The sequence below is a fragment of the Xiphophorus hellerii genome, chromosome 20 (assembly GCF_003331165.1).
Source record: "Xiphophorus hellerii strain 12219 chromosome 20, Xiphophorus_hellerii-4.1, whole genome shotgun sequence".
Classification (NCBI taxonomy): Eukaryota; Metazoa; Chordata; class Actinopteri; order Cyprinodontiformes; family Poeciliidae; genus Xiphophorus; species Xiphophorus hellerii.
Window position 1 is genome coordinate 29,042,837 of NC_045691.1, and position 25,029 is coordinate 29,067,865.

At 39.2% G+C, this 25,029-nt stretch overlaps 1 protein-coding gene across 3 annotated transcripts; it reads right to left on the reverse strand.

The window, feature by feature from the left end:
• Window positions 1–811: 811 nt before the first annotated feature.
• mitfa (melanocyte inducing transcription factor a) lies at window positions 812–24,328 on the reverse strand. 3 transcript variants are annotated; one of them, XM_032550505.1, is made up of 10 exons: window positions 24,224–24,328; window positions 19,103–19,284; window positions 5,594–5,794; window positions 5,419–5,514; window positions 4,780–4,888; window positions 4,487–4,570; window positions 4,242–4,298; window positions 4,032–4,107; window positions 2,471–2,618; window positions 812–1,660 (listed from the first exon to the last, which is right to left on the reverse strand). In XM_032550505.1, the coding sequence occupies exons 2-10, from the start codon at window positions 19,115–19,117 to the stop codon at window positions 1,256–1,258; spliced, it is 1,191 nt and encodes a 396-aa protein (XP_032406396.1). In that variant the 5' UTR covers window positions 19,118–19,284; window positions 24,224–24,328; the 3' UTR covers window positions 812–1,255. The 3 variants fall into 3 exon arrangements, with proteins under 3 accessions (XP_032406396.1, XP_032406395.1, XP_032406397.1); XM_032550504.1 differs by lacking the exons at window positions 19,103–19,284; window positions 24,224–24,328 and adding an exon at window positions 6,251–6,487; XM_032550506.1 differs by lacking the exons at window positions 19,103–19,284; window positions 24,224–24,328 and adding an exon at window positions 6,251–6,496 and having other exon boundaries at window positions 1,260–1,691.
• Between the last annotated feature and the right edge of the window lie 701 nt (window positions 24,329–25,029).

A 25,029-nucleotide genomic window follows, 5' to 3' on the forward strand; every position in this document is an offset into this window, starting at 1 on the left:
TTGACAGCGCTAAGACCCGCCCCCTGGCTCTGATTGGCTGTGTTTGGTCGGAGCGGGGCTTTTCTTCAGACGGCGGTAGTCGCTCAGGGTGGCGGCGGAGGAGAGCGAGTCTTTCACGCGTCATCTGTCTCATGTTACACTGTCACAGCATGGAGACAGTTTTATTGTGCAGACAGCATATTTTTCATAAAAGTCACAAACTGCAGATTTACGTTACTAATAGGAAAAGTGGATTTACACTGAGATTAGATTCCACACTGGGCATTTTTAGATGATCTCTAAACCCACTGGATTTTATTTTGAGATAAATAAATGTGTGTAGTTTCTGAATCTTTTACGCTTCAGTCATCCCAACTGCTGGTTGGGTTAAACATGTCAGGTGGGTCTTAGGGTGGAGAAATGACGAGGGTTTGGTGGAACATCACGCCGTGTCGTTTATTCCATGTTTTCCTCCTGCTTTTGTTGAGCTCCTGTCCTGAGCGCTGCGTGTATATTGTTCTGCGATCGAAGGCGTGAAAAGTCAAGAGTTCTGCTGCGTCGCGGCCACACAGGACCAAACGGTCGGGTAAACAGGAAGCAGGTAAGAGCTGCGATGCAAATGTGTCGACGTCACTGAAGAAAAAGGAAAACGTTTTTTTCCAGTACCTTTCCGTCAAAAGTCGTCGTTATAGTTTAGATTTATTTTAGATTTTACGATGAGCAGATGCGATGGAAGAATTTGCTTCGACTCTTTGAGCAAAACCAAATCAGGTCTATGGACCAAAAACAAAACGAGATATCTGGAAGAAAAAGAATACAATTTTACAATAAATAAATGCTACATAAACTTTTTTTTTTTAATTATTATTATTGGATTGGCTGTTTATTTCCTAAATATGGGGCAATTGTTGAGATGAAACATGTTTCAAACTCATATTTCTGCTCTTTCTTATAATTTCAACAACATGGCGTTTTCATCATCCACTTTTTTGGGGGGGCAGATCCAGTTTCTGATGAAATGTAAAATACACAACGTCAAATATTAAACAGGCTGTGTCAGGGTTTTCAAGGTTTTGCATGTCGGGTGTTTGTCAAGTATTTCTGAGAAGTTTATGAAAAACACGGAGAGAAGGTCTGAAGAGTCTTGGCTCAAAGTAATAATCAATCAGCAATAATTGAAAAACGTTTCTTTTTTTTTTTTTTTCCAAAATCTCCTTTGAAAAGAAAACAACCTCTGAGTTCCTTCGCCCGCTCAGCCGCTCGTTGTGGCGTGGGGCTAACATCCATGGTCTTTCTCCTCCATGCTGGAGCTGGAGCTGTGGCGGCTGCTGGCGGGGTGGGAAACGTCGGGGGACATGGAGGACAGCAGCGGGTCGCTGGGCGAAACCGGTCCCAGGCTGTTGTCCCTGACCAGCTCCTTCATTTTACACGTCCTGGAGTTCCCGTAGTGGGCCGAGTCGCCGGCGTCGGCGGGCATGTGGTCGAAGGTGATGGTGCCGTTGTTGAGGTCCAGCGTGGTCGGAGGGGACATGTCCGGGGTGCAGCTGTGCTGGTAGAGCTCGGACGGACAGTCCCCCAGGACGGGCTCCTGCTTGATGGCCCGCGCCATCAGCTCGGACGTGCAGAGCGACGGGGACGACACGACGGTGAGACCGTGAGCCCGAGCCTGGATCTCCAGCTCCTGGACGAACACGAAGCAGAGTTTTAATCGCCTGCATGAAATACCAGAGGGACATCATCAAACACCTTAACATGTCCATCCATCCATCCATCCATCCGTCCGTCCGTCCGTCCGTCCATCCATCCTTCCTTCCATCCTTCCTTCCTTCCTTCCTTTTGGGCCCTCCCCCACTACCAACATGTCAACACCAGTGTTTTTCAAAGTGGGGGCCTCAGAAAATTGGAGGGAAGATGAGCAAAAAAAAAAAAAAGATTTTTTTTATCCTTTAAAAAGAATTTAATTAGCATACTGAGTTGAGCTAAAAAAAATGGATTTTGAACCGCAGAGTGGTATTTAAGTGTATCATATTATTTAAACTATTTGAAAGTAACATACACTAATAAACTAAATTTACAGTAACAAATTTACAAGATTATATATAACTTGTAAACATATATATATATATAGGTATATGTTTGAGTAAAATGAACATTGTTTTTTTATTCTATGAACTACTGACAACATGTCTCCGAAATTCTAAGTAGCAGAAAATGAGAAATGGTCAAGATAACGAAAAAGGAGCGGTGCTTTCAGACCTCAAACAATGCAAAGAAAACAAACAAAACTAACGTTTTAACTCAGGAAGAGTTCAGAAATCAATATTTGGTGGAACAACCAGGAGGTATTCAATGGGTTCAGTGCAGTGGGCTCTTCGGTGCAATTATGATCTTTTATGCACAAAATGATTGGTTTTTTTCTCTCTTTCTGCCCTCGATTGCAAATCGAGCGTAAAGTCGTGGTCAGCTTGTCGCGGACGCCGCTCCGGCCCACCTGTATGCGCAGCACCAGGTGGCGGTTGGCGTGCTCCAGCTTCCTCTGCCTGCAGTCCAGCTCCTTGGCCCTCTCCTGCTCCCGCTGCAGCCTCCTGATGTAATCCACGGAGGCCTTCAGAATGGTGCCCTTATTCCAGCGCATGTCTCTGGGGGAAACACAGGAGACAAAGAGGAGACAGCTGACCAGCTGACCAGAACAACGCGGGATTCTTCACGGATCACCCGGGTCAATAAGTCGTGCACTTTTAAGAGAACACATGGAAGAGGGAGAGCGCCGCGAACAAAGTCCCGCTGTTGAGCGGCTCGACGGGCAGATGGATAAATGTCAAGGCGCGCGTGTTCAGAGGAAGAGACGCTTCCAATGAAGTGATGCTGGGTTTTCTAAATAAAAAAAAAGGTATGTCAAAAAATATGTTTTTATTCTCAGAAAGAAATAACTTTTTAAAGTTCTACCACTTAATGATCTGTAAAAATGAGAAATAAATAATTCACTCCTGACAAAATGAAACTCATTTTTAAAATTTCCTCTCACTAATTTGTAATAATCAAGTCACTTGTCCAGTTTCTCACCAAGTGATTCATCCTTATTTAACTTTTTCGGGTTTTTTTTTTTTTCTAACAGTAAAGAAACAAAGTTTAACTCTATTTTACGAGCATAACCCAACACAAAACAGTAGCAGGGAAAATAATATAAAGTAAAACAACAAATAAATGAATATTGATCTAAAATGTGTGGCTTGCATGTACATGAAAAAACTAATTTATCCCATCCAAAAACATTTCCTACTGAAAAATATAGAAAAAATACATTACTATCTTATACATTTTCATGTACAAAATACTTTATAATTCTAAATGTTTTCTTTTTAATCCTAACAATTTGTAGTAACAAAGTGATTTATACAATGTCTTTGAAAGTTTTTTCTTTATTTATTTTTATTTATTTGTGTGTGCGTGTGCGTGTGTGTGTGTGTTTAAGTACAACCACAAACTGTAACTTATTTTCACTGGACTTTTACCTGACAGCTCAACACAAAATAGCCCAGAATTTTGATGAGTAGGTAAAAATTGAGATGGAATTGAATTTTTATTTTTATTTCTTTACAAACAAAAAAGAAAAAACAAAACAAACGGAAACAATGACAATCTGAAATGTGTGGCCTTCGTGTGTTTTCAGCTCCACAGTCGACCTTCTGTTAAACGTCCTTTGGTCGCCATGACAGCCGCGTCTCTGTCTAGAGTTTACTCATCGACAGACTGTTTATTTATTTATTGCTTTGCCCTTTCTTCTTTCTAAAAACATCAAATGTAGTCAGACCGGATGAAAACGCGTCAGCACAGAACAAGAGTTTTCCAACAGATCAAAATGTATTCAGGTCTGAAATTTGACAGGAATTTCGCTCCGAAACTTGAACGTCCCTAAAGCTGAACCGTCCCGCTGCAGCCGTCCCTCCAGGACAGGCAGGAAACAGGAAGCTTTGTTGTTTGTTATCTTTGAAAAATGTGGCCTGTCACATAAAGTCACCAATTCAACAAAAGTGAACAAAACAAATACTTACGGGTCATTCGACTTGGGTATTAAGGTTCCCAGCTCTTTGATGCGGTCGTTGATGTTGAACCTCCGCCTTCGCTCGACTAGACGTGATCCGAACGGAGGAGCAGAAAGAGGAATTGGTGTTTTGAATTCCACTACATTTCCTTTCTGTTCAACACGAGTAGAAACAGAAACGCAGAGACATCTCATTTTGTCTTCAGTGCGACCGACTCACTCAGGTTGTGATTGTCCTTCTTCTGCCTCTCTTTAGCCAGAGCGCGAACTTCCGCCTCTGTGGAGCAACGGGAGAACAAACGGTCTCAAAACACTCATAAAGGTAATTTAGCTTCACGTTTATCTGAGTTTTTTTTTTTTTGTAAATGCAAAGGATTTTTAAAAATTTTTTTTAATTGCGTGCTGTTTAGTCGAACACAAAACACACATTGTCCGACGACAAAACGTTTCGTTCTTCATTCTTACCTACTGGAAAGCCGTCTGGCCTCTGATAGCTTTCAAACTGGCCACAGGATCCCGACTTGTCCAGAACTTGCTTCATGCCTGGACCTGAAGTGATTATTTGGCAAAGCATTGACTTAATGGTGTCTTGTGCACTTATAATTGCACACAAATACTCACATGAGCCTGTCCAGAAACAATTTCATATTGTGTTTTCTAACATGGCTCCTCTCTAACTGTTCTTCCCACGGGGAGAGAAAACAATCAGGAGTATTTGCAGTAGCCTTTTTTTTTTATCTGGATCTTCAATTATTTACCTGTGAATTCCCTTTTGATGTTGGGTGCGCAGGCGTTGCCGATGGCGATGCCCGGCAGCGGAAGCCCCGGGTTGTTGTACACGTCCAGTAAACTACCAGACAGCGGCAGCTGGAGGGTGAAACAGGAGTCAGTGTTTTGTTCAGGGAAGAAATAAATAAATAAAAACAACTAAGGAGGCGTTTTTAGAGCCTTTGGAGAGAGAAAATAAAGGAGAAAATTTGCATCCAAAAGAATCTCAGAAATTTTCAACAAACAACAAGTTGGAAATGTTGAGTTTCAAAAGTGGAAGATTTTAGACTGCTATGAATTTGAAAAATGGAAAATGAATGAATCCGTCTCAAAATTTCAGACTTTTGAAAGTCAGAATATTTCCTAAAAATGGGAAATTTGGAAAATGTGAGACTTTTTAAGCTCAGAAAAATTCTAGAAAAACTTCCAAAGATTTCTGAATTACAAAAGGGAAAAATGTCTGGAATTTTACAAAAAATGGAAATTTGTGACTTTTCAAATTGTTTTTTTTTCTAAAACAGTCCGAGTGATTTGGCAGAAATGTATTCTATCCACAATGGCATTAATATGCAGTCATAAAAACCAAAAACCAAAAACCCTAAACAACCAATAAGGCAAAATAAGATAACCTGGTTGTTGATTTGAAGAGCTGGGTCCATCAGTCCCAGGACGTCTTCGGTGTAACTCGACTCCAGGCTGATGATGTCGTCGATGACGTCATCCATCTGTGTGAGAGAGAACAGCTTGGTAAAAACCTCCCACGTTGCATCGGGGTGTCTGCTACGACCCGTGAAACGCTCCTACTTCTTTTTCGCAGTTGGTGCCCAGGGTGAGCAGGGCCATGGGGCTGTTGGGGGCGCTGCCGGCGGCCCCGGGCGGCATGCTGTGCTCGGGCGGCTGGCTGCCGGCTTTCCCGCCCAGACCGGAGGACAGGTACTGCCTCACCTGCTGCCTCTGAGCCGGCTGGATGTGGTACTTGTTCGGACCTTCCAGGTGGGACTGCACCTGTGAGACAACAACGAAAAAATGTTAACATTTTTCTACTTAATGCTACAGCTTTTGTCCAGATTAAGACAATTTATGAATCAAACCTCCTGAATGTGAATGGATTTCTAGAGGTTTCAACAGAGGTTTCCAGCTTTAAAATTCCCAGTCATTCCAGTTTTAGTTTTTAGATCCATTTAAAGGAAACTCCTGACCACATTTCAGATGACATGTCGTGTTTAATTACCTTTAAAGTGGAAATGGAGCAAAAACATCACAGCTGAGCCTTTAGGTGACATCACATGACCACAAAAATGCCTCCCCATTCTGCTTTAATGTAAACGTCCGTTAGCATTAGATGCTACAAATCACTCTGAGACTTTTTGCTTTTTCTTTGCACATCTTAAACATCTCCAGGCATCTCGGAAATTGAATTAGTCATCAAACAAAGAATGCAGAACTAAAAGACTATCTCACCTGATAGTGGCTGTATTCCAGCATCTCCAGCATTTTGGGATTGTAAATTAGAACGATCAGAAAGAACAAAAAAAAGGTTTTAATCCCTGACGCCTCGGAACGCGTCCGACAGGCTCCGGCCGGCCCAAATCTGACGTCCCGCCGACGTTGGCGCTGCTTTATTTATCCTGGGAAGAAGCCTCATTAGCTATGCACGTTAAGACACAAGAGGAGGACATCAAGACTCGTCCTCCCACCTCGGTGTTGTTCCGGATTAAACTATGAATTTATGTCTTTATGAAGGCCTTTTGACGTCACGGCCCCCAGCGCACAAAGGAGCCTTTCTGTCGATTGGCTAGTGGTCTGCAAACTAAAGTTTGCTTAAGGCCAACTAACATTTAATCTTTAGTTCTGCTCATTTGGTATAAAACATCGTTTGTTCTGAGTGCCAGAAACACAATTGACACCACTGTCCCCCCGACAAACAAGCCTGATAAAAGCTGAAATGTATTCAGTGTTTACAGAAAAAAAAGAAAGAAAGCAAAAAGCCTGTTTGCTGGGGTTTTTTTTTTTTTACTTTTAGAGGTTAAACATGCCAACTGGTCCGGATGCAAAGTGAAGTGGATGAAGCTCCATTAGCTTGTCATTCACATTCAGGGTGTCACCAGGAAAACTTTCCCAAATTACAGCCTTTTTAAAAGCAACGAGTCCAACAAGATTTGGATTTTGATGCGTCATGTTACAAAAACTATCAGCGAAACAAAGAGTTTTCTTTATCCATGTATCCCAGTTTGAAGTCTATAAATGAACAGAAAGAGCCATAAAACTCTTGAGTCCCAGAAAAAAAAGTGAGAGCTGAAGGTTTCTCTAAAAAAAACTCTGAAAATCCAATATGGCTGCCTTACGTAAAACAACAACAAAAAACTTGGTAACAATCTTGAAAGCAAACAGTTTCAGTGCACTTCTGATCATTTGTGCCTGAATAGATCAGTCATATTGTTGAATCTGACTTTATGAACTCACTGCTCCAGTGCTTAAAAGCACAAAACATTAAAGAATCGTGAGAAATAGATCAGCTTCTAGCTCCAACAAACACCAAAAAGACACGCCAACCGGACAATTATGCAAAGAGGACATATGCAGGTGTAAATCCTTCCTTGATGCCGTCAGTCGGACAAGCATTTAGCAGCAAAGCTCAGAGATTCATTCTCCTGCTAAAACTCTCGACGTCTCAGCTGTGGGGAGGGGAGGAAGCCGATCACTTCAGAGGAGACGAAAACCGAGAAACGGTCGCAAAGCCACATGTTACAGAAAATGATCTTGAGATACGATTCTATCCTCCAGTACAGTTTTCGGTAGAGAAATTCATCTCTCAGTGCAAGAGTGATCCAAAACATTTCACCCAACGGAGGAAAAGGCACTGGGCTGAAACACACACAATGGGTCACTATTAATGATGAATTTTCTTCCCTGAAGACTTAATTTTAAAATAACTGGAGCAGTGTGAAGTTATCTTAAGAGACGGGGGGAAAAAACACACAAAAGGCAGCTTCTGAAAAGTCTTTTAAAGGCTGGAACAGCCATTCAAGAAGTGACAGAAACAATTCAGTCACAAAGACCAGAATGTGGATTTTTTATAGCCATACCAACGATTTTCATCTTAAAGAATTGTTGGAGTTGCTCGCCGAGCTAGAAATTCAAAATGTCAGTTTGTTTCTATTAAAACTTGTTGATTTTATTCACTTTCTAAAACTAAAATGTATGTATCTAAAAAAAAAAAAACAAACAAAAAAAACCCAAACAGGAATAGATGATGCTAATTTACTGTACAACTATTGTTTTTCGCCCTTTTGTTTCTATGGCTTTAAGTAAAAATGATCCAACATTTCCACTCAACGTGTCTTACACTCATCTCCAGTTGTATCAAATTTTTAAAAAAGCCAACCCTCAGATTGTTTCAGACATGTCACAAAAGTCTCTAGCATGAGCATGATGGCAACGTCAGAGGATTCACGCTACACGTCATTTCAATTCAAATATCAGAGATAACAAAATTGCTCAATCTCATTCTACAATACGCAGACGCTCCGTCTGTTGTTGGTGGTTTCTCGGTTTTGTTTTCTCTCTTTCTGCAGGTTTAGAGGGAGACTTCCTCTCTATTTCCATCTTCTTTCCTTTTAAATCTTTCCGTGCCTTTCTCCCTTTCGCTTCTCCTTTCTTTTTCGACTCTGTCGCACACGAAAATCCCCACATGAGACCAAATAGAGGTTTTCCTGTGGGTTTCAAAGTGAAATCCTCTTGTGTAAATTTAAGTACGAAAAAAGGACGGTAGACCCAGTTGTTAGGCTGCAGGGCCAGTTACTTTTTCACATATTCCAGTTTGGTATGGATATTTTTATTTTTTATTTATTTTTTTGCTTTAATAAATGAAATCATGATTTGAAAACTTGTCTTTGTCTGATATGTGATGATCTTAAACATGTTGGTTTGGTGAACAGCTAAACCAGAAAAGACCAAAAGGAGGCCAACTTCATATTTGTTCTAGAATAAAGTTTTTTGTTTTTTTTTTTTTTTAAATAAACAAACTTGGAAATAATAACACTTTGATTTTTAACTGATCAATTTCAGGTCTAGTTATAAGTTTCAATGTTTTTTCTTTTTTTTTTGGTTATTTTCATCTGTTAAGGAACTAGAAAACTACATTTTGACATGAAAACAGTGATTTAAAAAACATTGCTGACACAATACTGTTGTTGTTTTTGAACAAACCTTTGTAAGTAATCCATCCTTGGGCAAATTGGATGTTATTAAAATGTTTGGTTATCCTTTATCTGAAGGGGTGTGCATAAGACTGACATGATGCTGCCATAAACATGAGGACTGTTGTCAATAAGTGTTATTTGGTAAATAATGACACTTTTAATGCAAAGTTGACAGTTTTAGTGGAATTTTTATGCAAGTTTTAATGCAGGTTTGCATTAGATGTGCCATTATTTACCCCTTGACACTTCATGACATCAGTCATAAACATTCATAAAGTCTCCTTCATGTTCATAACAGGTGTTATGTTTATGACCGTGTCACTTCAAATGAAGTGTTACCAAATGGTTTTCATTTCAGTCTGTACACTTCAGCTGCCAGTTCTTTTGTTTCTAATCCATTTGTTGAAACCGATGTGAATCTGCACTTGCAAGCGCTGCCCGGAAATAAAGAGGACGAACCGAACAGAATGGACATTGTGTACCGAGAGATTGTTTCACGATTCTTTGTTCACAACAGCGTTTTGAAGTCTGTGGCATTTAGTCAAGGCATTTAGAAACACCGTCCTCACGCGTCGCTAAGTGTTCTCAATTATCCAGTTAATAATGCAAATGGTCGCCGCCAGATCTTGTGTGACGCGGCGAGAACAGAAAGTTTTCTCCCTGTTTGTGGACGGCTGGAAACTCTCTAATTGGAGAGGTGAACGAAATACAGAGGGGGGGGAGGAGTGGCCGCTGGCTGAACACAGCTTGATATGATCAAAAATCTAAAAAAGCATTCTTTGTAAACTCATAGTAGAGTGTTTCTTTGTTTCCACTTCGTAGTCTGCCCTTTTCCTTCAGCCAAACCTTTGGGTTTAAAGGGAACTATTAACAAGAGCTGCATTGCATTCAACCCTTGAGCGAGCCCGGCTTCTTGCTTTTATTCATAGGCTCTTTGTGAGACAGGGATTTATTACCTTCTCAGGGAAAGCACATGGGTCTGTGTTCTAGACTTGTGCCTTTAGGACCAACAACATTTCGAGAGATAGTCGTCACTCTTTGACCCCCGAAATGAAACGGATCCATTCACATCAGCTCCTCTCCGCACTCCAGCTTTTCCCATTCCCCTGGCATCCGGCCACTCTTCGGGGCATTTCGTCAAAAGAAGACATTTAGCATTTACTGCTTGCTAAAATGTTGAAATACCACAACGGGGGAGCTTTTCAAACGGTTCTGAGTCCCACCAATGACGGGCCGGTTACATTAAGCTGGTTATGAGGACTGGTTTGCGGTGGCCGGTGGCTAGTTTAAAGACAAACCGGTGAAAACCTGATAAGTCGGGAAGATTTTGGGGCTAAAGCCATTAAATGTGATGGGTCTGTTTTTAGTCACATCTCCTGGGAGAGGATTACCACTCAAAAGGAAAAAAAGTCTTTGGATGACTCTTTTAGGAAATCGGTAACTAAAAGCATAAGACCTGTTGCACAAGAGCACATGGAGGCACTTGCAGTACTGGATTATTATTAGCCGGAACATAGTGAGCAAATAGAAATGACAAACTGGTAAGTCCATCGTGGACGTTTGTTTTGTTTTCATAGCACAAAACTTCAATGTTCACCTCTCCAAATTATTCTACATATTGGCGTAACGATACGACCAGGTCATGATTTCATGTCTAAGCAAACGGAAAAGGTTTCATAAATCTCAAATTAGTGTTTTAACCCATCATAGTCAGTGTAGATTTTTTCCAGATTTTTCACAATTTCTAATATGGTTCTCATGGTGATATGAGCAGAAAAACAAGAAGTACTTTTGAGAAAATGCCTCAAAAGAGATTCATGATTGAATTTGACTTAGCAGGACGCTTTTCATCCGGGCCAATCAGCCAAAAGAAGGAGGAATTGTGAACGACAATGTTGAGTTTCTGCGTTAATTGTAGTCTGCCTGTTGGATGAAGGTCTAGAAGAAGGTAAAACTAGGGGTTGATTTTTACCCAACAGCTAACTTTAGGTGTACTCTGTCTCTTGCCCAATGGCTGCTGGAAACACCAGTTCACAATGACTGGATGGACTTGAATTGCTCTGCCACTCTGACCAAGAGACTCCCCAGTATGTCCAGTCCATGGTTGACCCTTCTTCCAGTTTTTGTTGGAAAATGGAAATTCGAAAGCCTGTTAAAATTTCTTCTGGTTCACAAATGTGTGTAGGCTAATACACCATTTTGATTCAAATGACTGAATGCTTTCTTTTAAATAAATTAGGAAAGATGTGTGGGTTACTCAAAACATGTTCATTACATTTTTTGCACAAAATCATTCTTAGATAATGAGAATTTAGTCTGCTTTGTTCTGACTGTTTTGAGCTCCTTTCAGAATGAGCTGTTTTAGGGCGTCCTGTTACTTTAAATCCAAATAAGATGTTGTTGGCCACGCCCCCCCGACCCCACACTACCAACTCAACATTTACACTTGTATGTGAAAATGGCTGCAAACAGTTTTAACAATTATCCATCCATAAATCTTTGAAAAGCAGAAGTGGAGCCTCCTGCACAACCAACAATAATACAGCAAGTGGTTTCTGGATGATAAGTCCACAACAAAACCCCTTGGGTTGCTAGGTAACAGACAGTGCCTGCTGATTTGTGACGTCACATTCCAGAGGTTCTTGGAAACGGCTCATTTTCGACACCAAAAGACTTATTGCCAGAAAATGTCTTGGAGAGTTCTTTAAAGCTCTTTGACTGTTTTTAGAAGCAATAGAAACCCAAATATGCAAAAATTTGTACAATATGAATCCTGCATAATACACCCCCATTTGAAAATGGCTGTGAACAGGTACAGAATTGTACAACCATACATCTTTGACCCCGAGTCAAACCCAGAAGCAGAAACAAAAGCAGTGGAGCCTCCTGCACAACCGACAAGAACGCAGCAAGTGGTTTCTGGATGGAAAGTCAACAACCAAACACTTGTCTTTTCCAGCAGCCATTGTACAGCGCACACAGCGGTAAAACCAGCTGACTTGGGTTGCCAGGTTGGGAGCAGTTCCTGCCAATTGTGACTTAATAAATGGCTCGTTTTCCAGACACCAAGAAACATTAACATGTTGCCAGAAAAGGGCAGAGTTGAGGTTTTGTAGTACTTGGACAGTTACTAGAGTTTCTAAAAACTGCATTTTGCATAGCAGTTCCACTTTGAGGTTAGGGTCACTGCTAATGCTCAGGGTAACAGTTAGCTTTGGGCTAAAGCTAAACCCAGACGTATTGACAGATAGAACTGAAAGGGAGCTTTGTCTGAAAATGAGGTTGTCTGAAAATTAGCCTTCAGCCAAATACTTTTCAACATAGCACAAAAATTGAACTCACTGAACATTAATTAAGAGTTTTTCTTTCTGCCAAGATAATGAACAATACTACACATTATTAACAAATATCATTGTAAAAAAGACAAGAGTCTGGCTTTTGAAGGAAATATGATGTCTTTTTATTCCTTTTTCTATTCCTCAGTCCAACTTTAATGACCAAGTCAAACATGATGGACGGGACGTGAAAGGAGTTCTACACTCTCCTGCTTTGGGCTGGTTTAATTTGAATACATTGGTAAAACAAGAGGATTTCCACAATCTAAATGCCCAAATCTACGGTCCATGTGTGGTTTTCAAACTGCAACAACAACATTTTCTGTTTTTATGTCTCTTCTTACATGCGATCTTGTATTCTTCGATGATCAAATAGTTGAGTAATTAACTAAATAAAACTCAAATTGTTCAAGTCTCTGGATAGAATCAAAGACTGTTCTTTTACCAGGAATTCATGCCAGAAAAAGTGAAGAAAAAAAAAGAGACGACAATATTAACTCTACACCCTGCGGCAGTTTCCTTCGCAATGAAAAGACATTGGTCAGAGTGAAAATCACTTCCACAGGCGGACTGCTCTTATTCTACATACAGAGTCCTACAGAGCAGTCAGACCTGTTGAATCAAAAGGTTTTATGTATTATTTGGATTTTATGTGATTGAACAAAGTGAAGCGTAGCTAGAAAATAGCGAGAAATTGGTGAGTGTTTTCTCTGAATTTTTGAGAAATAAAAATGTAAATAATCTGGTCTGGATTAGCACTCAGCCACCTCTGGAGCTCCAAAATAAAAATCCAGTAGAACCAACTGCACTGCTGACTAAGACTGTGACAGTCATTTCACAAATTATGAGTGCAAGCCACACTTTTCAGTGTTTAAAGTTGCTGTATGTTACTTTTATTAAAAAAATTTAAAAAAGACATATTAACTCAATTTTCGCTGTCATGACAGTATTGCATGAGACAGAAAAGAGTCGCACTCCTCTGTTTTCCCCCTGTGGTTCTACTGCCATCCACAAAAAAAACTCAACAAACTCAATGTTTTGACCTTCGATCAATAGATCAAGGCACCAGCATGACCTCAAGAACAAAGATATATAAACTCAATTGGATAGATGTGTGATAATGCAGCAACTTTTTTTTTTTTTTTTTTGTATTTTTAATATATAATAATTTTTTGTCACATCTATGACAAAATAATTCGCTTCCCCTGTTCAGGTTCCACATGACGCCGCCCGCCGCTCTCAGAAAGTCCAAAAACGTGGAAATGCGCTCTTTATGGAGAAACGTGGGAATTTTTTTATTTTTACTTGCCTCCCCCGTTCACTACATTTGCAAAACTCCTCGGACACGTCTCAAGACAAAAAGGGCGTTCGAAATTCAAATCTGCAGAACACAATGTGTTCATTTTTCACAGTTAGCGGCCGGAGATAATCGACATCGGGGGGAATTATGACCAGTGTGGACCGTGAACTGCTCCAGTGCAGCTTCCTCTCCTTTTGCAAATCGAAGTTTGAAAATCCATATAAAACATGTGACTGAAGAGTAAATGTTTATTTTCCACATCATTAAACACACTGACTCCAAAGAGGGTAGGGGGGTCGTGAGGTAACAAACTGGTTACAAGAATGAGATTTCTTTTCCCCATTTTATTTACTGATGCCTGGAGGCTTTTTGCTTCCTAGTTTTATTCCTCGTTCCCTCAGTTACATTTTCCCAACTGTCTGCAGTGACAGCCGAGGCAGGCCGCTTCATGAAAAGGAGGCGCTCCGGACAAAGAGACGTCTTTGCTAAACACCCTGAAGCCTTTTGGGTAACAGCAGCAAGAATGCAACGTCCTCTTCCAAGAATTAGACACATTGTCCTTCCACTGCACGATCTGGAACATGCACTTGCTTAGGTTTGGGGACAATAGTGTTTAACTTAGAGGCAGAGTCTCGTTAAAGCTGTGAAAAGATGCTAAACATCGAGCGAAAAAGTTCAAATAAAATGGCCGCCTGTACGTTTCCATAGCAATAGGAGCAGCGAGTCAAATGCCAGCTGGATTTAACTTAGTCGGAATAAAAATATTTAAAAAAAACAGGAAAGGATTGTTCTGGAAACATGCGGAGACATGTCCTGTTTCTTTGAAAACCTTATCTTGAAGCATCTCCTGGCGATTCAAAACGGAGAACACAGCTCTAGGTGCACTCCGGGTTTTCGTCGACAAAAGCCTCTCTCTTAGCTCGACTGCAGCTCCAGTTTATGCCTGCCCGGAATATCAAAGAGCACAAAGATGCGGCATTATTTGGCTCAATGTGCCTGCAGTTTGAAGCAAAGGTCACTGTGAGCCACAAACAGCTGCACGTGGAATGAAATCAGATAAATTTGAAAGTCTGGGCTTTTTTTTTTTTAAGGCCGTGAAATTATATTTAAAAGTCTTCTGCAGAGTGAGGTCAAAACAAAATATGAGGTAGGGAATCCGGGTCGTTGCGATGGTGCGGTGGGTTTTGTTTCTGTTTTGGAGCTGCAGCGACAGGTGTGCAGCAACACACCTGTTACCCATCTGGCCATCAGCAGGGGAAGGAGAGGAGCTCGCTGCCATTCCGCCATGAATGTGAGCAAATCTTTGTCGATGTTCCGCTAATGTAGAAAAGACACAATTTTGCAATTGCGATGTTTCCATAAAATAAGACACTCAGTTAAAACCACACATGAATAAGTCTGTCGACGTGGTAAGACATACAAATTTAAAAATAAAAACTAAACGGTGATACGCCTACCACTTCCTGTCATCTTCTTTGCAGTTTGCTCCAGTGGCAACATCCGGTTGTTGATCACGTGTCTCACGTGGTGCAAAAAAAATCTGTTTCCATTACAGTTTTGCGAAACAAATTTCAGTACGGCCAAAAAAAACCTCATCATAGTGCAAAAAGGGTTTTGTTTTTTTAAAATGGCTTTGTTTCCATTAAACAAATTTCTTCTCGTAATTCCAATTCGCACCATTTTATGGTCAATGTAAACACGGCTACACTCAACAAGGCTTACACTTTCACCGTGAAGAGAAAAGGGTGCCGACCAAGAAAAATCTCAATGGAAAATTGCAGTTTCCCACATGGTCATGTTCAAATGCCTAATTCAGAGGTTAAATCACTAGACAGAGCCATGTTGAGGCTTTTAAACCAAACAACACAGCAACAACTGTCTGGCATGATGGTGAGCGGCTAGTTAATGCCACAAACTTGCCTTAAACTCAACAGGCAAGAGGTTAAAACTTACATTGTTGTTGGGTGTTCCAAAACACATCAAAACTAGTTTCAGAATACATGAAACTAGTTTAAAAAAAAACAAAACAGGCTGATGCTGGAAAACTGACCCGTTTTATTAAACTCTATTCCTCCAGAGTTGTAGCCAAAAAGGTCCAACCAGTATATTCTCAGAAAAATGCTGATGGCTGAAGAGCAGCTTGTCTCACGCATCTGTCTATGTTTTAGCCTGTGTTTAACATCTTTTGACATTGTGGAGATGAGAGAAAGTCGTACAACTTGTCCTGAATTTTTGTTTTAATTGTACGTTTTTCCCCACCTGCCCGAGCCAGATAAGTCGGGAAGATCAACAACAACAACAGTCGTCTCTAGCAGCACCGATACCATCTTGAGAAGCACAAACACTCAAAACAACTCAGAGGGAAACGAGCTGGATTCCCAGATACACAAAGACTCTTCTCACTGCCGTGGACCCTGCAAACTCATAAACAAGGGTGTGAAGCCTGAATGATAAATGTTGGATGTTTCCACACAAAATCTCTACAACAGTTGTCCTCAACATAACAGCAGCATATTTAGAACTTAAGTAAACCCCAAAGTTTAGGTTTTGGATTTATACAAATGCATTGAGAGCATGGCGAATTACATTTAAAAGCAAAACATCAAAAAAATTGTTTTATAAAATCTGATGCTAACACTGCAAGTATTGAGGGGGAAAAATATTAGACTTGAATATGAATTATCAATTATCAATTTAAAACAATGAATTATCACGTTGGTAGCATAAAATGCTAAATCTCAAATGTACACGAGATCTATTTAAGAAAAAAGGACAGAGTGCTTTGCTATTAATTGTCAATACTTCGACATCTAGATAACAAGATCCAAGGGTATCACATCTCACAAGTCAGAAAAAAGTTTTAATAAAAAATTAAATATTGAGGGAAAGGGGAATAGGTCGGTTATGCTAGCTTGACTTTGACAACCTTAGCATGTAGATGTGCTGCAGAATTTGTCGGGTTTTGGTTCAGTTAAGAAAACTAAAACATGCACCCGAGCAATGTGGCGCCCCTCTAATCGACTTTTCAAATAAAGTCCCCCCAACAACTGAAAGCACCCATTTTAGTCATTCTGTCAGAGAGGAATGTCCTGCAGCCACTATGTACAGTTTTTGCTTTCATCCCTAAACATGGGCCACCTGTTTGTTCACAGAATGAGTCACTTCACTGACTGAGCTACACACAACTATGAAGAACAATGAATTAAATACTCACTGACACAGAACACGGACAAGAGAAACACTCTGTTAGTGCAAACAAAACTTTATCTTAGATTTAAAACCACAATAACATTTAGGCTAATCTCAATGCAATTTACTTTGCGTTCAAATGTACGTCAGAGATACCCAAGCACCCAGAGTTTAGTACACTGTAAAAAAAAAAAGAAAATTACCAAGTATATTTTGTCTAGTTTCCAGTGTATATCTTAGCATGCTTAAGATAAGACAAAAATACCTTACAAGCAACTTTTCTGCAACATATAGGAGCTTTTTCTAAGTCAATAAGTTCTTCAAACTGTTGGCAGATTTTTTTCACTAAATGTATATCACGAGAAAATGTATTTTTATAGATTAAATAATCTGCCAGGGGAACATGTACTTAAAAAAAAAACATCAAGGAATTACTGACTTCAAACAAGGTCCTCAAAAGTTACTTATAAGTTGGTTTTGTCTCATTTCAAGGTTATTTAGACATTTGCACCAGAAACTAGAACAAAAATACTTGGTAAGATTTTTTGCGGTGTATCCACTTCTTTTCAAAAAATGAAGTGAAATTTGCAGGTACAAGCTGTTCATGACAACCTCGGGGCTGTCGCAGTCCTTAAGTGCTTGAGTTTCGGTTTTCATCTGTGTTCATATTTTTTGATTATTTTCTTGTTTATCAATATCAGATTAGATATTTCCTTACCAGTTCCTCATTTGTATTTGAGTTTCTTAGTTACATTACATTTTGTTAAGCCATCAAGATCTTGATTATTTTTTACATCCTCCTCACCTTCCGTCCTGTTTGTCATTCTGTCATTCAGCAGGGACAACGAAGTTGTTCTGAGTTGATGGTCACATAATGGAATATTATACAGAGCAATCCTTAAAGAAAACCCATTAGTGGCTGCAAAAGACTAACAACAAGGGTGAACGTTCAGCAAAACATTTTAACTTATGGAAAAAATGAGGTGGAAAGAATACAAAAAGTACAGCTACGTTGATGAAAGTTTACTAAGATACTGCAAATAAAGTTACTAGTGTAAAATATTACTCAAATAAAAGTAACAAGTATCTCATACTAATCTGATACTGGAAGAAAGTTCCAAAATCTCAATACCAAACCAGTAGAAGGATGAATGTCATTTTTTTCTGATCACATTTTTACATTTTATTTAGATTTTTACTCATTAATGAATATGATTTCAAATGGAACTGAGTAAAATACTTTACTCAAAACAAACTCCAGCAAAAGTAAAAGTTCAGGTTTTGTAAACAACTTTTGTAAAAAAAAAAGGCAAATTACAGACAAACTGTTCATAATTACAGCAATCTAGTCGGTGTAACTAGTAACCACTGAGTTTCACTAGAAACCTTCATCTGTCAAGCACTAATCTATGCAATGCTTTCATATAACAAGCTAAAATAAGTTAATATCTTTAGTAATCCATACATGTAAGATATAGTTTGCTCAAAGCAACTTTCCACGACACACACAGTTGGAGAGCCATGTGAAAACAGAAAGCCACGTGCCAAAAACCACCGCAGCGGGATTGGATTTTCATGCTAAAGTTGAAGGGGGTATGGAGCTGCAGATTGCGTTGTGCGGCTAGTAGCGACTGCAGAGCTGAAGATAAATAGCAACCTGTTCTCCAGACGAGTCAACAACTTAAATGTCTCCGTCACCCACAAGCAGATCGTATCCAGCCTAATGCGATTAAAACGCGTATCCGTGATAATCGGCGGAAATGATGATGATAGTTTTTTCTTTGACCCGATTGTGCAGAAAATCAAAGAAAACCCAGTGCAATCGGCTACAAGGAATCGGCTACTACTCAACTAAACTCCAAGGCCTGTCCAGTGTCTGACAGCTGGAATTTCGCTCACACGGACATAAAACTCTGGCTGAGTGAATTTTAAACCTTAAAATGTGACAAGTTGATATCGAGAAGTATAGAACTTCATTTGCTTTAGAATTACTAAACTAAAATTTGTGATTAGAATTAGAATCTCACAGGGTGGCTGCAGCAGAATGGAAATTTGTCAGTGTAGTGGATCAAATAGGATTAGGTGGTTTGCATGCCAAAATGTCTGGAAACAGGAATTCTCTCAGGAGATAATCCCCCCCTATGGATTAAACATAGCCCACTCTCAAAGAGCTGGAACAGAAATCTCTGAGGACGAATACCTTCATCGGAGCAAATTAACTAAAATTAAGATGAGAAAGACTTTTTACGAGATTTGGTTGAGGAACTACTTACACGAACAGGCCTACCTTCAGGACTTCCATGGGCCTCGGGCTCCCCACGGGGCGCAGGTGTGAATGGGACGGTGTTGGGGAAGCGAAGGGTTCCCCGCTCTCTTAGCGTCAACCTCTCTCTGACCTGGACCCCCGGCGTCTCGGAGGTGGGAGGTCTTTGGCGGCGCTTGTAGAGGCCATGCAGGTCTGAGGGAGCGCTGAAGACCCCCCAGCCCACCCAAGGACACAAGCAGAAGGAGGAGTTAAACACGCCAGGCTAACGTAGCTGCGGCCCTTTTTCTGAGCCATCCAGAGTCCGGGAGCAACGTGAGGCATTGTGGTGTGGAGTACAATGTGATGATTGAATGAAGGGGAAGCAGAAATTCTTGTCCTAAGAATATGTAATTGTTCCGGGCAGGGGAGTGAAACATGCATCCAATATTTCAGGGATTTGGGAGGTATTTGGGATTAGCTTGTGGAATTTAAGTTGCGGGAAAATATCATCAACAGTATTTCATCGAATTAAGATGCTGTTAATAAAGACCTTCAATGTGTTTCTTTTTTTGGTTGTTGTTTGTTTTTTGCTCCAGGCCCTGAAAATACCTCACTGATATTAACAAGCTTATATTTAACCTCCAATGTTTGACAAATATTACTATATTTACCATATTTCATTATTTTTCATTTAAAAAACCCTATAAACTTCAATGCTTCGTAGCTTTCAATCACACAACAGCACTGACTCTACATTGGTAAAGCTGTTGATTCGCTTCCTTCTTCATAGAGACACATCAAAAAAGTTTGTTTTGGGTCCACTGGACTCCAGTTCTACGTCAGAAACTGCTGATCATAATATACCTACTGAAAGAGTGGAAAAATAAATGGGATTGTCTGGTACTTCGCTAAACTGGTTCAGATATTATTTGGCAGATGGGAACTACTTTAGGTCAGTAGGTAATTATAAATCTGCACAATCAAATTTGTATGTGAGGTTCCTCAAGGCACCTTTCTCGTGTCCCATTTGGATTTGATGTAAACATGATCCTCCTAGATCAAATTACTGGGAGAAACACTGCAATATAATATCTATGCTGATGACATGCAAGTTTATATTTCTCCATCAGCAATCTGACCGTAGTCCCCCATGGTCACTGAGTGAGGACGTTCTAAAATATGCGTGGATGGGTCCGAATTTCCAGTATCTTAATTCAAAAATAAATAAATAAAAAATGTGAGTCATTGTTTTTGGTCCAAAAAATAGAAGGCCAGATATTAGAACTCAACTAAACTCCAAGGCCTCATTTCCACTCAGCCATGTGGCGTGGGGTCAGTAAGCTGTTCGGTCCATTTCCATTGCCTGTACCGCACTACTCCCAGACCCCCCACTAGTTGTATTGACAATGGCACCACACTATCCATTGACTGACAGAAAAATGTTAGTGACTGCAACATGTATGAGACGTCACTTTTTTTTGTTGCACTACTACGACGCCTCGTTAGGCATTTGGGTTTGACTCTGCATGCTCAATGAGAGTCCAACTGGTACTGGAAATGTTCTCTAAGACGTTAAAGAATTTCAAATCTTGTCAGAGGTCAATATCAAAACTAATCTGTAACCATTAGATGCATCCTTTCTCCAACACACTTGAATTCCCTCCTGGGCATTCAGCTCTGCAGACGCCTGGTCACAAGCTTTTCTTTTGATTCAAGTTTTTAATGTCTTATCGAATCACCATGCGTATGAATGGTGCTATACACACAGTCCTGCCTCACTTTGCCTCTATTTCAGTGGAATTAAAAGTCAAATCTTTAGGTGAGGGATTATATCACCAAATATCATAGCTAATTATCTTAAAACTGATGGTCAAAAGAGTTTGGTATTATTGGCTGGATCTAAGGCTGTGTACTCCTCTGCCAACTCAGAGGATAATGGCTTCTGTGAGTTCCAACACAATCTGGAAGATTGTAGGAAAGTGTACAGTTTTATTTAATTTCCAGAGCTGGGTAAGTATGGAGAAAGTACTGTCAGACTTATTCCCTATGTCATTCCATATCCATGACCTCTGGTATTCAAACTTTTAAAGTGGTCCATGAAGTGATCTTTGACCATTTCTGGAAATTTGAATATGTTTCGACCCATAATCACTGGAACATTGACCAACATAGTTGATGTCCATTGATGATTTTGATGATGGCACTCGACTAAATGTAACATTTGTTACTGTATGATGTTTTTAAGACTTTTTATTTTGTGTTTTTATCACGTAAAGCACTTTGAACTGCCTTGTTGCTGAAATGTGCTACACAAATACACCTGATTGATTGATTGATTAATATGGAAAAGTATGAACTTTTGACTTAAATAATAGGAACCCTGCATGTGCCACTTTTTTAAAGTGTGTGGCTTGAGGCACTTTAAAATGAATCGGATGACTTTGTGTATTTACTCATGTGTAATAATACTCTGAAAAAAAAAAGTTCTTGTTGAGTTCACTTCTGTATATTCACACAGACAACAGCTGCACATCCCAAGCTGAAATAGATCTGGGAGTACAAGACATTCCCCGAGAAAATGATTCTTTTGATAAAACCACTTCAAATCTTCTCAACCTGTGCAGCTGTGTGATAATCGCACTAATTAGGCAGGCATGTCAAATCTAAGCCCAATCCACTGCTTGCACTTCAACATTGTCAATGGCACAGCTTCCAAACCAGGAAGGTTATTATCTGTTTTTGGATTGTCCAACACTTTATTAGGTCACAGAGAACTACTCAGTTTCTTCTAAATCTGAAGAATATTCCAGCTCTTGCTTATGGCCACATATCCATGTAACCTACTTATGCTCATTGTATTCTCAGGCTGGGACAAAAGTGCAATTCACTGAGGTCCCTGAATGGTTTATCCTGTTCTGGCTATGACTGTTTTTCTCACTAACACTACGCCCCAGTTCTGCTACACAGAGGGCTCTCCATGAAACCAGAAACGCTTCATTTCGAGTTCAGCCAGTAAACTCCGCAGCTATTTTGGCACCAATTAACAATAAAATCATGCTAATGTGGAGTTTATTTATGTATTTCTGCTGTTGTTAAAATAGGATCCGATTGCTTTTTATGCTGGACCAATCACTTTTATGAAAGTAATTACGAAACAACTAAAATCATTAAAGCATTTTTTTTTCTAAATTTCCAGAAAAAATTTAATCTGGATTTTTTCTTTTTTTTTTAATCAAATATTCCAACAAACAAGACAAAAACATCCTGTTTGGTAGTCATTCCAGCTGCATGTACAGCTATACACAGATTGACTAAACAACCAGGAGATTTTTCAGCATGGTGTTTTGGACATTACACTGTGCTGATAATAAAGTTATGAATATTTGATAGTTAAAAACTAGTTAGGAAAGAGAGAAACAGACAAATGGGAATGTTAAATTAGCATCTGACATGTACAACTACTATAGAAAACTATTACTGATTTAATTAATTACAAAGCTTCTAATTTAATGGAAAATAGCATATTCCCAAACATGTCAAACCACTTCTCTGAACTCTTTTACACTTGGCCAACGCCATAAAGACTGACACCCCCCCTTTATGTTAAATGCCGTTATTTTACCTCTTAAACTCCACTGGTTATGGGTATTTTTTTTACACAAAACATAAGTTTTGGAGTTTTCCCATGTTTAACTCATAGTTGAAAACTGTCCTGACCGTCTTTAAGCTCGTCAGCATCAATTTATTCTCAGTTTATTGCACATTATGAGGAAGACCAGCAGATATGACCACGGACGTTTGAGCAGTAAAATCTTCTGATTTGGACAATTTATCTTTCATAAACATGCTTAAGTTGGAAGCTCCAAGCTCCAAAATTAAAGAAAAAAAAAATGACATGCTGGCATCAAGGGCTATTTAACTATCAGTTTTCTTTTTGTCTACAAAAAAGCTATAAAATACTACTGCACAGTAATAAAACACAGATTTTAGTTTTCGTTGTTTTTTTTAGTTTTTTTTAAGAAAATCTCCAGTCGTTCACTCAAATCTGAAAATATTTGACTCCAATAAATTGCAGTGTTGATAGTCACGGCTAGCAAGTCCCGCAGGTTTTCCAACTAGCTAGTAGAACATGCTGAGCTCCGCTGTGAAGTCATTCATCCGAGATTGTACTTCCAAGGTAAACGCAACATAAATGTCAAACGTGTGAATTAAAAACACAAAGTGATGAATCTTTAATTCAGGCTCCATATGTTTATTTATGCAAATCTATTAGCATCCGATCAAAAACAGTCAAAACTCCCCATGACAAGATAATATATGTTATCTTATTTCCTTCTATAAGAGGAGGTTCGGATGTTTCTTATGCACGAGTGTTTCTTAAGTGTTTGAAAGAATCTGAAAAAATTTCAGAAGCAAAAAGGTAAAAACTAATTTTAAAAAAGATGGCAAATTTAGATATGGTTTATAAATGGGAACCACTCTCTCACTACTTATGTTTACAATAGTGGCAGTTACTTTTTTTTTACTTCATGTTGTGGATGATAGATTTTGGTTTTTTGGAAGTAAGCCCCTCTTTTGGCCTGCAAACCAGATTAATTCTGGATAATCTGGATTCCAGCACTTGCTTTCATAAAATTTCACATTTATGTAGTGTGTATTTCAAAGAAGTCACTTTATCTGACAAATATATATATATATATATATATATATATATATATATATATATATATATTGTACTGTCAGTTAACATTCGTATTGCCCGTTGTTACACAATTCTTCTTCTGGCTGCCTTGGTGGCTACTGTCAACAACTGAAACACCCACGACGCAGATGCAGCATTTCAAATAGTTTGTGTCTACAGCTAAATTTGCTCCACTGACTTATGTTAAAAATGGAAAATTATACCCTTTTGTCTCTGAAGAAGGGTCTTTTGATCTTGCAGGGACCACAGAAAGCCAATGTCACGCTGTCATGATTTAACAGAGGCTACAAAATGACTGCCATGCATGAGCTGCTTATATAACTTCTGTGTTGACCATTCTGATTATGCAAAAATGTCAAAAGGTCAAGCATGAAACATTTCTTCAACCACTGATTTGTATAAAGCTTTTGGTTGAAAGTATTTAGAACTTTGACAAATAAAAAAACGTATGTCATCGTTACCTTATATATTTTTGTCGGCCGTAATCCAAAGTTGCAGATATCCGTATTGCTCCACTTTGAGGAATTAGGTCCTTTTTAAAGAACTCAGAGATTTAGGTACTTCCTGCTCTGACACAATGATGTCTCATTTGCTGATGACACAATAATGAGCCTCAGAAGTTATGACTTTTTGTCGAGATGTTTTGCGGTTTTAGTCAAACCAACAGCTTTAGGGAAGGAGAAATAGCCGTTTTGTGGTTTTGCAACAACCATTATCATGTGCATTATCGCTGGTAAGTAAACATATGGCTGCATAACAGTTTCTGGGTGGGTTTTTTTTTTTTTTTTTTGTGGTTTTTTTCCAGCGTGACTTCTGGTGTCTTCTTTACCATTAAAATCTCTGGAAGCTATTTTTGGAAACGTCTAAACAGTTCCAAGAACAAAACAGAAATATTTTCCTTTTTTGTTGTTGTTGGGACTTTTTTTAACAAAGGAATATGTTCTTTGCTTGTTTGACAATCTGAAAAAGACCCTGAGGTCTTGCAGAAAATAATAAAAACAACACGTACAATGTTCACCTACAAAAATGGCCCAAAGTGTAGTTTACAGTGAGTATTTATTTACAGTGGTGAAATATTTAGACCAATATTTCATGAAATTTCAGTAGTATACAGAAAGATTTAGGGATTTGTGTTTCCATTTGCTACCATTGTAGAACCTTTCTACTTTCATTTTCACGTGCTTATCACTTTAAGTAGAGGTTTTGTTAGTTAAGTATTTTTAATGATCTGACTAATAATCATACATGCTTTGAATCTACAGCGTAC